General features: G+C 36.5%; 1 protein-coding gene across 7 annotated transcripts in view; it reads left to right on the top strand.

Annotated features, from left to right (window-relative positions):
- The window catches only part of LOC309636230 (solute carrier family 25 member 16), an 88,733-nt gene that overhangs the window by 21,911 nt on the left and 54,265 nt on the right, over positions 1–12,557 (top strand). For 4 of the 7 annotated variants that reach the window (XR_014249318.1, XM_082408582.1, XM_082408584.1 and 1 more), the window contains exons 5-8: positions 1–122; positions 371–437; positions 4,484–4,646; positions 8,911–8,979. Coding sequence is in view for 6 of the 7 variants with exons in the window: in XM_082408582.1 (XP_082264708.1) it covers positions 1–122; positions 371–437; positions 4,484–4,646; positions 8,911–8,979 (421 nt within the window). In the remaining variant the exon portion in view is untranslated. Of the gene's footprint in view, positions 123–370; positions 438–4,483; positions 4,647–8,910; positions 8,980–9,664; positions 12,240–12,557 lie in introns of those variants that run through there. The other 3 variants (XM_082408585.1, XM_082408587.1, XM_082408586.1) reach the window with 3 other exon arrangements.

The raw sequence follows: 12,557 nt of genomic DNA, 5'->3' as shown, positions 1-12,557 counted from the left end.
GTATGACAGCAGTTATCTGTACTTACCCTCTTGATATGGTTAGAGTACGCCTAGCATTCCAGGTGAAAGGGGAACACACTTATACGGGAATTATTCATGCATTCAAAACAATTTATGCAAAGGTATTTCATTTTTACTTTTCTTGTCTATAACATGTCCTTTTATATTTAGGCAAATGTTTTGAATGTCATTGTTTTGAAAGTTATTGTTTTACTTATAATTACTGATACTAATCATAATTGTGAAAACACATCTGTGTTTCAGTGTGGGTCCAGAATAATTTTTCCTGTATAATGTATGCTTTTGTTCTTTTGCATTTATCATAATGAGCCCAGTGTAATTTCACTTCTAATTTTTCTTCACTCAAAAGGAAGGTGGTTTCCTTGGATTTTACAGAGGCTTGATGCCTACTATATTAGGAATGGCTCCATATGCAGGTATGTTTTAAATTTGGCAAAATCTTGGTTTTTTCATTTTCTTGTAGGAGTGATTTTAAAGTTTAGCATTTTATATTTAAGCCCCTAATCTGTCCAGAATTACTTTTTTTCCTCCCTAAAGATAGTCATTGATTAATTTCTCCTTTCCCCAGTGATCTGTAGTGCTACTTCTTAAAACAATAATAGAATGCAGTTTTATGGTAAGTCTTTATATTTGGTAGGACAAGTCCCTTGCTCCTTTTTTTCAGGAATGTAAGGACTGTAGATATTTTGCTATTCCATGTGCATTTTAGAATCATTTTTTGATGTTGCACAAAAATCCTCGTTGGAATTCTGAATGAAATTGCATACAGATCTTGGACATTTTTGTTAGATATATTCATAGACACCTTATAAGTTTTGTTGTGTCTTTTAGAAAATTACATTTTCAGTTTATTGCTTGATTTAATTTTTATATGATTTTATAGCTAGCCATTATTCTACTTGTTGATATGATAGCCAGCTACCATGTTACTTGTAAATGCTTTGGATTTTCTGTGTGGACCATTACATCCTGTGCAAATAACAACATTTTTCTTACTTCTGTTCAAATCCTTATTTGTCTATTTATTTTTTTCTTATCTTACTGTACCAGCTAAGGACCTACAGTGCAGCAGTCAATAAAAGTGATGATACTTGGCATTTTGGCTCGTTACTGATTTTATAAATTTATTTATTTTATTTATTTATTTTTGGCTGCATTGGGTCTTCATTGCTGCATGTGGGTTTCTCTAGTTGCGGTGAGCAGGGGCTACTCTTCGTTGCGGTGCGTGGGCTTCTCATTGTGGTGGCTTCTCTTGTTACAGAGCACGGGCTCTAGGCGCACGGGCTTCAGTAGTTGAGGCTCGCAGGCTCTAGAGTGCAGGCTCAGTAGTTGTGGCGTACGGGCTTAGTTGCTCCGCGGCATGTGGGATCTTCCTGGACCAGAGCTCGAACCCGTGTCCCCTGCATTGGCAGGCGGACCCTTAACCACTGCACCACTAGGGAAGCCCAACATTCTTTTTTTATATATATATATTCTTTTCCATTGTGGTTTATCACAGGATATTGAATATAGTTCTCTGTGCTAGACAGTAGGACCTTGTTTATCCATTCTATATATAAAAGCTTACATCTGCTCACCCCAACCTCCCGCTCCATCCCTCCCCCAGCCCCCTCCCCCTTGGCAACCACCAGTCTGTTCTCTATGTCCAAGATTCTGTTTCTGTTTCATAGATAGGTTCATTTGTGTCATATTTTAGATTCCACATATAAGTGATATGGTATTTGTCTTACCATTATGAAACTTTCTTAATATCATCTAGTATATTGTCATTGTTCAAATTCCCCCCATTCATAATTTTTTTTTGCCCAGATCCAAGTTAATATTTGCCTGGGATATCTTTTTTCATCCTTTCATTTTCTACTTTGTCATGTTTTTGTTTTAGGTATTTATTTTGTAATCATTATATATATATAGCTGGGTATTTCTTTAATCTGGTCAGTAAAATCTTTTAATTGCCGGTTAGTATACTTAATGGTTATTGTGATTATTGATATATTTGGACTTGTTTCTTTACCTTGCTATTGATTTCCACTTGTTTTTCTTTTTTATATTCTTTTTAATAAATTTATTTGTTTTATTTATTTATTTTTGTCTGCACTGGGCCTTCGTTGCTACACGCAGGCTTTCTCTAGTTGGGGCGAGCGGGGGCTACTCTTCCTTGCAGTGTGCAGGCTTCTCATTGCGGTGGCTTCTTTTGTTGTGGAGCACGGGCTCTAGGCGCACAGGCTTCAGTAGTTGTGGCACGCAGGCTCAGTAGTTGTGGTTCACGGGCTCAAGAGTGCAGGCTCAGTAGTTGTGGTGCACGGGCTTAGCTGCTCCGCAGCGTGTGGGATCTTCCAGGACCAGGGCTCGAACCCGTGTCCCCTGCATTGGCAGGCGGATTCTTAACCACTGTACCACCAGGGAAGCCCTGTTTTTCTTTTTACGTTTCTTTTTATTCCTTTCGTGTTTGCTTATTTTTCTGAATCCTTACCCCCCCCCCCCCAATATTTTATAAATATATAAGTTTATTTGCTTCCTCCTATGCTTGATGGTCTTTATTTATTTAGTTAGTTTGTTGTTTGTTTTATTTCTTGTGGCTTTTTTTGAGTGGTCTTTAATTATGAGTCCATTACTTGATTTTAACCCCTGAGTTTCTGACCCAGTGATTTCATCTTCTGTAGGCCCAATGGCAGGATCTGTCTCAATGGCCTGGCTGCTATTGCCATCAAAATGTAGAGTCACTCCACCTCTCTCATGGGCCACAATTCCCAAGTGGGCCTCATATTATATGTTTGGAAGGTGGTGCTGCTAGGGATTCTTGGAAACCTTCTCTTCCTTTTTGTAAGCCCAGCAATGGATACAGTTGCTCTGCAATGACAGAGTTCCTCAGAGTACCTAGACTGCCATTATGCTGGAATCAGAACTCTTTAGTTTTTTTACTATATTTTTTTCTCTTTCTAATTTTTTTTGTTTTGTTTTTGAAATACATTTTTTACATAGTTATAGTATGTATATAATTTTGTTTCTTAATTTTTTCCCATTTCCCAAATGGTTTTCAAATTTCTGAATACTATTCACATTTTTATTAATTGTGTCATATTGCAGTGAATACCATTCCGCATAATTAAGGTATTTCTATTTTTTTTCTACTTGTGTTTAATTTGCTATGAATTTCCTTGTTGTGAGCTTTTCCTGTGGTTAAGATTTCTGTATTTAAGTCTATAGAATAGATTTCCCATATATAAAAGTGTATGGGGACTTCCCTGGTGGCTCAGTGGTTGGGAATCTGCCTGCCAATGCAGGGGACACGGGTTCGAGCCCTGCTCTGGGAGGATCCCACATGCCGTGGAGCAGCTAAGCCCGTGTGCCACAACTACTGAGCCTGTGCTCTAGAGCCCGCGAGCCACAACTACTTAGCCCATGTGCCACAACTGCTGAGGCTCGCGTGCCTAGAGCCCGTGCTCCGCAACAGGAGAAGCCAGCGCGATGAGAAGCCTGCGCACCACGACAAAGAGTAGCCCCCACTCGCTGCATCTAGAGAAGGCCCGCGTGCAACGACGAAGACCCAATGCAACCAAAAATAAATAAATAAAAATAAAATTAAAAATTAAAAAATAAAAACCACTTCTTTAAAAAAAAGTTTATGAATATTCTAAAGTTGTATAGCATCATTATAAAATACTATAAGATCATAAGAATTTTATATAAAGAATAAATGCATATATTGAGGTGTTATCCTAGACTGAATTTTTGTTAGTGCTTATTTGTTTTTAAGAATCAAGTATCTTTTTCAATATGTTTTAAAAATTCAGTAGATATCAAGATGTCTTGAGTAATGTTTAGTTGATAGGTATACTTGAGTTCTGTTAATTTTTTTAATGTATGACTTTAATCCTTTTATTATAAAATCGTGTAAATATTCAGCCAGCACCAACTGCACATTATCAATAACTTAATTCAATATTCATTAGATTCCATGTGTCTGGTGAGTCTCTCATTGTCATAACTCTTCCTCGAAGACAACATTAGACACTGAATTGAAATAACAATGCTTTATCACTTTTGAATTTCTTGCTTCTACCTTACATTATCACCATCATTGTTATTGTAAATATGTCACATTTACTTAAGATTACTAATCATTAATTTAACTTTTACTTATGGAAAACCTTGGAAAACTGTTCAATTCTATTCATGTATAAGGTGGCATTATACTCAACTACTACCTTTATTCAGTGAACTGAACATTATGTTAGGGTGTGAAAAACCAATGTATAATTTTTTATAGGTGGTAATTTTGTTATCTTTAGGTTATTTGTAAACATTAATTAAATCTTTTTATCTTAGATTAAGCCAAACATTGGAAATCAGGAAATGCATAGTTAGTCCCTTGAGTTAATTGGTTATTATGTAAGAATGGTGTCTTCTCACAGCTCACATTCTGTTAAGCATCGTGGTGAATTTATATTTTGTTTTTCAGGTGTTTCATTTTTTACTTTTGGTACCTTAAAGAGTGTTGGGCTTTCCCATGCTCCTACCCTTCTTGGCAGACCTTCATCAGACAATCCTAATGTCTTAGTTTTGAAAACTCACATAAACTTACTTTGTGGTGGTGTTGCTGGAGCAATAGCACAGACAATATCGTAAGTTTCTTCATCAAATTAATTAAATCAAATTACATTTATCCAGTACTGATTTTTAGCATTGGTTAGTTGTCTTATTTTTTCTAATAGATTATTAAAACACAGGATCCCTTGCAAAATATAAATATTAATTTAATACATTTTTTCCAACGTGCCTGCACTTTAAGCATATTATAAATAACTTCGTGCCAAATTGACCAAATTAGTTTGAACCTACTCAATTTCTGTGGATTTTAAAAGAAAGAAAGGAAAAAGAAAGCTAGAAAGAAACACTATAGTTTTCATCCATATTTCCTCATGAATTTGCCTGTATGAGTTTTCTGAAATTTGAGCCATTTAGTGTGTGTGTGTTTGTGTGTGTGTGTGTGTGTGTAGGTACAACTTCTCTTGCAGTAAATCTTGAAGACCTACTTTGTGCCAGTCAGTATGCTAGGCATTGGGAGTTTCACTGAAGGAAAAACAAAAGTATTGCCTCAAGAAGCCTATACTCCTTTTTTTTTTTTTTTTTTTTTGGCTGCCTTGGGTCTTCGTTGCTGCGTGCAGGCTTTCTCTAGTTGCAGCGAGTCGGGGCTACTCTTTGTTGCGGTGCAGGGGCTTCTCATTGTGGTGGCTTCTCTTGTTGCGGAGCACAGGCACTAGGCTCTCAGGCTTCAGTAGTTGTGGCGCATGGGCTTCAGTAGTTTTGGTGCACGGGCTTCAGTAGTTGTGGCGTGCAGGCTCTAGAGTGCTGGCTCAGTAGTTGTGGCACATGGGCTTAGTTGCTCCGCAGCATGTGGGATCTTTCCAGACCAGGGCTTGAACCCGTGTCCCCGCATTGGCAGGCGGATTCTCAACCGCTGTGCCACCAGGGAAGTCCCAAGGAGCCTATACTCTTAAGACAGTAGCAATGCAAGGGAGTTTTATATTAATATAAGTGTATTAGGGACATAGATAAACTAGGTGGAAAGTGTAATTGGAAAGTTGGCTTTAGAGAATTTCTGTAGACCAAGAGAGATTGGATAGATGAGATAAAAAAAGGCTGGAATACTAAGAAGCAGGAACTTTTCAGGAACAGGAAGAAGGGAAGCTCTCTGTGACTGAGGAGTATCCTGAAAAACAGGAAGACAACAGGAAATAGTAGTGTCACAAAGGCTCAAAAAAGAGTATCCAATGGAAAAAGAAAATTCAAAGTAAGATGGGTAATGAAAAGTAAGGTATTCATCGGATTTCACAATGAAGGATTACTTTTGTGAAGACAGATTCAGTATACTTGTGTGTGGGAGCAGATCATACTAGACTGAAAGTAAAGGAAAAAAGGTGTAGGGACTTCCCTGGTGGTCCAGTGCCTAAGACTCCGTGCTCCCAATGCAGGGGGCCCGGGTTCAATCCCTGGTTTGGGAACTAGATCCCACATGCCGCAACTAAGAGTTCGCATGCTGCAGCTAAAGATTCCGAATGCCACAACTAAAAGATCCCGCACGCGGCAACAGTGATCCCGCATGCCGCAACTAAGACCTGACACAGCCAAATAAATCAATAAATATTAAAAAAAAAAAAAAAAGTGTGTAGTTTACTTTTAGAAACATGGCTGCGGAACCTTGTTCATTTGCAGAGACATGATCACCTCTAGCTATTCTGATTCTCTTCTTGGTTTTACTGCCCCTTTTCTTTATTATTTACTTCCAATTTAGATCTTTAAAATCTGTCTTCTCTTTTCCACTTACTTCATAAGCTATATTCTACACCCACTGACTCCTTTTTGTTTTTAATATTTATTTATTTATTTGGCTGCGCTGGGTCTTAGTTGCGGGCACACGGGATCTTTGGTGCTGCATGTGGGATCTTTAGTTGTGACATGCGAACTCTTAGTTGCGGCAACTTTCCCTTTTCAGGTATCTTGCTGATTCATGTCTTCCTCCTCCTACCTATCTGTGCTGATTTTTGTAAGGCCTAGCCAGACTTTGGGCCTCTGCTCTTCCCGTAAACATCCAGAATAGCTGACCTATCTTTATGGTTTCAGTGGTCACCTCTGTACAGATAACTAATTCTATTTAAATCTTCATTGCTCACTCTCATTACTTCTCTAGCAAGCTCTTGGATGTTTCTACCTGGACTTCTGTCCTCAGTTCAAGCTCTGTAATTCATATACTGCTTTCCTGTCTTCTTTTTCGTGTCTGTCCTCGGCCCCCAACTTTCCTATTTGTTACTGATCACCATTAATCTTCTAGTCCTGGTAATACCTTGAGATCATTTTTCACATTGTACATATCCAAATATTTTTGTCATTTTTTTGCTTAAAAACATTACCTAGAATGTTATTTTCTTTCTTTCCCATTGTTATTTCCCTAGTTCTGATCCTTGTACTTTGTCTTCTTACTTTCTCTTTATTAATCAATTCCTTCCACCCAGACACATCTTTTCCTGCTTGGAAACTGAATCCTTCAGGTTGGGGTTTTGGTCCCTTTATTCCCCATAAAGTTTTTTCCTCTCTCTACCTCCCATTAAAAGATAATTCAGGACTTCCCTGGTGGCGCAGTGGTTAAGAATCCGCCTGCCAATGCAGGGGACACGGGTTCGAGCCCTGGTCCGGGAAGATCCCACATGCTGCGGAGCAACTAAGCCTGTGCGCCACAACTACTGAGCCCACGTGCCACAGCTACTGAAGCCCACGCACCTAGAGCCCATGCTTCACAACAAGAGAAGCCACCACAATGAGAAGCACGTATACCACAACGAAGAGTAGCCCCCACTCGCTGCAACTAGAGAAAGCCCGCGTGCAGCAACGAAGACCCCACACAGCCAAAAATAAATAAATAAATATTTTAAAAATTTGAAAAAAGATAATTCATGGAGGGGAATTCCCTGGTGGTCCAGTGGTTAGGACCCCGCACTTTCACTGCGGGGGGCATGTGTTGGATCCTTGGTTGGGGAGATAAGATCCTGCAAGCCGTGAGGCAGGGCCAAAAAAAAAAAAAAGGTAATTCATGGAGATGCTGCTTAGATGCATAGAGCTCTTCATCTATTACTAATGTTATTTCTTAAGCTGTTTGGTTGGTACATGGGTGGTTTTTTTATTATAATTATTTCATAGTAAATTTAAATGTATATAAAAGTATATAATTATTTTCGTCATATCACTTATGTATATATTATATATATGTATGTATATATACATATGTGTGTATGTATATATATATGTATAAACAAGAGCTTTGAATAGGGAAGTAGAAAGCAGCTTTATGACATGGAAAATGTCTCTAAGACTCAATTTTCTTATCTTAATATTGAGATAACAGTACCTACTTCACACAATTGTTGTAAAGATGGAATGAGATAACGTACATAAATTGCTTAGCACAGGACCTAACATAAGCAGTCAACATTAGCCCCAAAAAAGTAATTAAAAAAAAAATCACCTGGGGTCCCACTCCTAAGAGATTACTTTTGTATATTTCATTTTAGGCAATCTTTAAAATTTTTTTTAAATTGAGGTATAATTAATGTACAATATTATATTAGTTTCTGGTATATAACATAATGATTTGATATTTGTATATATGGTAAAATGACCATGACAATAAGTCTAGTTAACATTCGTCACCATACATAGTTGCAGAATGAGGCAATCTTTTCACATAGAATTTTCTCTATCCTCTAAATGCAATTATCTGTATTGTTAATTTTAGCCCTTAAGGAGAATTTTTTGTTGGCCTACTGTATACAGGGGCACTTGCTGAATACTCTTAGGGTAGTGGTTCTTAACTGGGGTGGTTTCGCCGCTAGCGGACGTTTATTAATGTCTGGAGACATTTTTGGTTGTTACAACTGGGGGTGTGCTACTGGCATCTAGTGGGTGGAAGCCAGGGATTTACCTAAACACCCTACAATGCCCAGGACAGCTCCCACAACTAAGAATTATCCAACCCAAAATGGCAATAGTGCCAAAGTTAAGAAACCCTGTCTTAGGGTTACAACAATGGAAAGCACCCCGTCTATTTCCTCAGGAAGTGGCATTTAATTTGGTTTGGGGGAATAAATAGAACTTGATATTGGGTGATGAAAGAGAAGAATCATTTAACCCAAGGGAACCACTTAGGCAAAGGCAAGGAGACCTCTGTATTGTTATTTGATTTTATTCATATGCCTATATCCTGACTCCCAGATTAGACAAAACAGTAAGAGAATAGGAACACATTATTTCCTAGCATACATAGGGCTTTGTATTCAATAATTGCTGAGTAGAAAACTAAAAATCATTTTTAAGTCCTTCTTTTTCTTTTTTTAGCTACCCATTTGATGTAACACGTCGGCGAATGCAGTTAGGAACTGTTCTTCCAGAATTTGAAAAGTGCCTGTAAGTTCTTCATTTGTCATTGTTCAATTTCTTTAGGAAATGTAATGTGTATAGTAAGTAGGGAGATAGGACTGTGATCTCACTAGTAGTCTAGAGCTTTCATTTTATCTCCCATAGTATTCTTTGGTAAACTGAATTTAATGAGGTCCTAATCCTCCTATTAAAATTTTCATTTTAGGAAATTCCCTGGTGGTCCAGTGGTTAGGACTCGGTGCTTTCACTGTGGGGGCCAGGGTTCGATCCTTGATCAGGGAACTAAGATCCCACAAGCCTTGCGGCCAAAAAAAAAAGCAAATTTAATTTTAGAGCAGCTCTTTTAAATAAAAATATGATGTGAGCCACATATGTAATTTAAAATTTTCTGGTAACCTAACCACATTAAAAAAGTATAAAAAGAAACAGATGAAATTGTTTTAAAATATTTTATTTAAACCAATATATTTAAAATTTATCACTTCAACATTTCAGTATTTTACATCCTTTTAAAAAAAATACTAAGTGTTTGAAATCCAGGGTGTATCTTACACTCACAGCACATCTCAATTTTGGACTTTCCACATTTCATGTACTCAGTAGCCACATGTGGCTAGTGGCTACCACTATTGCATAGCCCAGCTCTAGAGTTTTCTATAATCTGTAGAAATTTCGAATCATTCTGTTTGATTGGTGATGTGTTGTTCCTCAGGGGAAGAGCAGAATGTTTATTCAGGACCATGAATTGCCTTCATTCACCCAAAAGATTTTTTGAATATTTCAGTCTACATTGCATATTGAAAGAGAAAGACAAAGCCCAAAATGTTGGTTTGAAAGGAAAGAACACTGAAACAAGAAAGTCTTTATTGATGAAATCTGAAAGATAGTCCTTCAAGCTTTAGTTCTATAACCATCTGCTCATTGTAGCATAGAACGTGAGCAGAAACTTGAGAGTTTAAAGGGCAACTGCTCATATATCCTTTAAAAAGACTACATCAATATTTCAAATATTATTATGAAATAGTGTTGCTAGTAAATGTCACAGACATAATGCAAACAAAATATATGGTATTAATGAGCCCCGGAATCCTATGCATAATGCTTGTACTTGTTTGGAATGAATTGCTCTTTTATTATGAATTTTTAGCTTGGTTTTTTTTTTTTAAATTAATTAATTAATTTATTTATTTTTGGCTGCGTTGGCTCTTTGTTACTGTGCACGGGCTTTCTCTAGTTGTGGCGAGCAGGGGCTACTCTTCGTTGCAGTGTGCGGGCTTCTCATTGCGGTGGCTTCTCTTGTTGCGGAGCATGGGCTCTAGGTGCGTGGGCTTCAGTAGTTGTGGCTCTCGGGCTCTAGAGCGCAGGCTCAGTAGTTGTGGTGCACGGGCTTAGTTGTTCCGCAGCATGTGGTATCTTCCAGACCAGGGATTGAACCCATGTCCCCTGCATTGGCAGGCGGATTCTTAACCACTGTGCCACCAGGGAAGTCCTTTAGCTTGTTTTAACACTTGCCTTCCAAAAGCTACTCAGATGGCATTTTTAGCTTCTTGTAAAAATGCTATTATGGATCCTGAAATTGTCTCTTCGTGACTGGGCATAAAGGTGTCATCATTTAACCATTCTCTTTCAGTACCATGCGGGAGACTATGAAGTATGTCTATGGACACCATGGAATTCGAAAAGGATTATATCGTGGTTTATCTCTTAATTACATTCGCTGCGTTCCTTCTCAGGCAGTGGCTTTTACAACATATGAACTTATGAAGCAGTTTTTTCACCTCAATTAAAAAATATCGTTATTTCTTTTCCTTAAACTCTCAGAGGGAAAAATAAAATGTTAATTTAATTTGGGGAGAACATTACTTGAAGGGGGATATTTACCCTGTCACAGGAACCACTGGTATTTTAGTACTTGATTTTTCTATTCATCACAAATCAAAAGTGCTTACTATACTTTTTACGCCAAAAGTTATATCTTAGAACATTGCAAAAAAATCCTAAGCTGATGCTGGCTAATCGGTAAGGTTATTTGAAACCATTTTAAAGTTTTATTTGGATAGAACTAACTTAAAATGGGATTCAAAAGGTTGCCATTAGTTTTATCATGCTATTCCAAGTTTTTAATTGTAATCATGATTTTCAAAGACTCTAATGTTGGTTGCTGTTATTGTTATTATTATTATTAACAGTCTTGGTTATATTGCAGCAGAATGATGAGAGCTGAAATTTTAAGTTATATAAAACATAGGTTAGAAGCCAGCATTGAAGTATTATTCTTAATATTTCCCTTCTCATAATTCTGCTCCGCTGGATAAAAGGACAAACACTTTTTCTCTTCATTTTTTGATAAATATTGTATTCAAAAAGTAACCATGTAGAGACTCATCAGTAAGTCAAGAATTTTCAGGTATTGCTCAAATGTTATTACCAGTTTCTGAGTGATTTAAATGTGTTTTTAAAAGTCAATGTATTTCCCAAAGGCAGTAATAGTAAATACTGAATATCTTTGCTCTCAAAACAAGTTAGCATTATAGATTTGTTTTTGTTAGATGATTTGATGTATACTAGAAAATTTATTTAAGTGGACTGTGAAATATCCATTAATATAGATGTGAATGTCAAAGAATGTTTCCAAGATATTATGTTATGACACAGCAACTAGTTCTTCCACGTAAAATAATTTTAGTGCAATATAAACTTAAGTAGAGATGTAAAACATGATCTGAATTGCTATCATTTATATTAAAATGGTTTAAAATGTAAGAATTCCAGTTATTATGTTTAGAGTAGTTTTTATGTTTTATTATAAGCATGACAAAAATGGGAGGGGAACAGTTAATAGTTCTGTCCTCAGAAATAGCAATTTGTAGAATTGATGTGATTTTTAAGACATTAGAAAACTAAATTGAAAGTGTTATTTCTGCTTCAATTTTTATTTTTTTGCATAAAAGATTTCTTGTCATAACTTGGTAAAAATTATATGAACTGGTTTCATTTTCAAAGTCTTTATTTTAAAATAAATGTGTATCTTTGTATGATTTATAAGTGTACCCACAGGTAAAAATACATGTGTTCCTAAAACTATTTTGTATATTTTCATTTCTCAGCTACACTGTAGCTAAATACTGCTATCAAATCTCAAGATAATTTAAATGTATAAAATAAGTATCTCAGTTATGTTATCAATAAAAGAGGACTGCAAATATTTTTTTAAATAAAAATTTGCATTCTATGTTACAGAATACATAGGTTATTAAAAATAAATTTTATTCATATTTCAACAATTATTCCTCTCTTTTAACTATTTACATTATTGAAGCACAAATATTAAACATAATGGAAGAATACTTAAAATAATGACAGTATTTTTATCTGATTTATTTCAGATTGATAACGCAAAGTGAATCTTGACAGATTATCTTCCATTTGAATATTGACTGTTTACGTTTTGATCTCCATTGTAATACTTTCCTTGCCTTTTATTGGGTACAGCCCTCTGATCTATAGAATGGGGCAGTGATTTTGTTTAGGGATTGATGAGTGAGGTACCATTCCTAGCTGTTAATGGTGGCCTGTATGGAGATGGAAAGGTTAGTGGGTATATA

The sequence above is a fragment of the Balaenoptera borealis genome, assembly GCF_965194805.1.
Source record: "Balaenoptera borealis genome assembly, chromosome: 10".
NCBI classification, from domain to species: Eukaryota; Metazoa; Chordata; class Mammalia; order Artiodactyla; family Balaenopteridae; genus Balaenoptera; species Balaenoptera borealis.
This window is presented reverse-complemented; position numbering and strand designations above follow the sequence as displayed.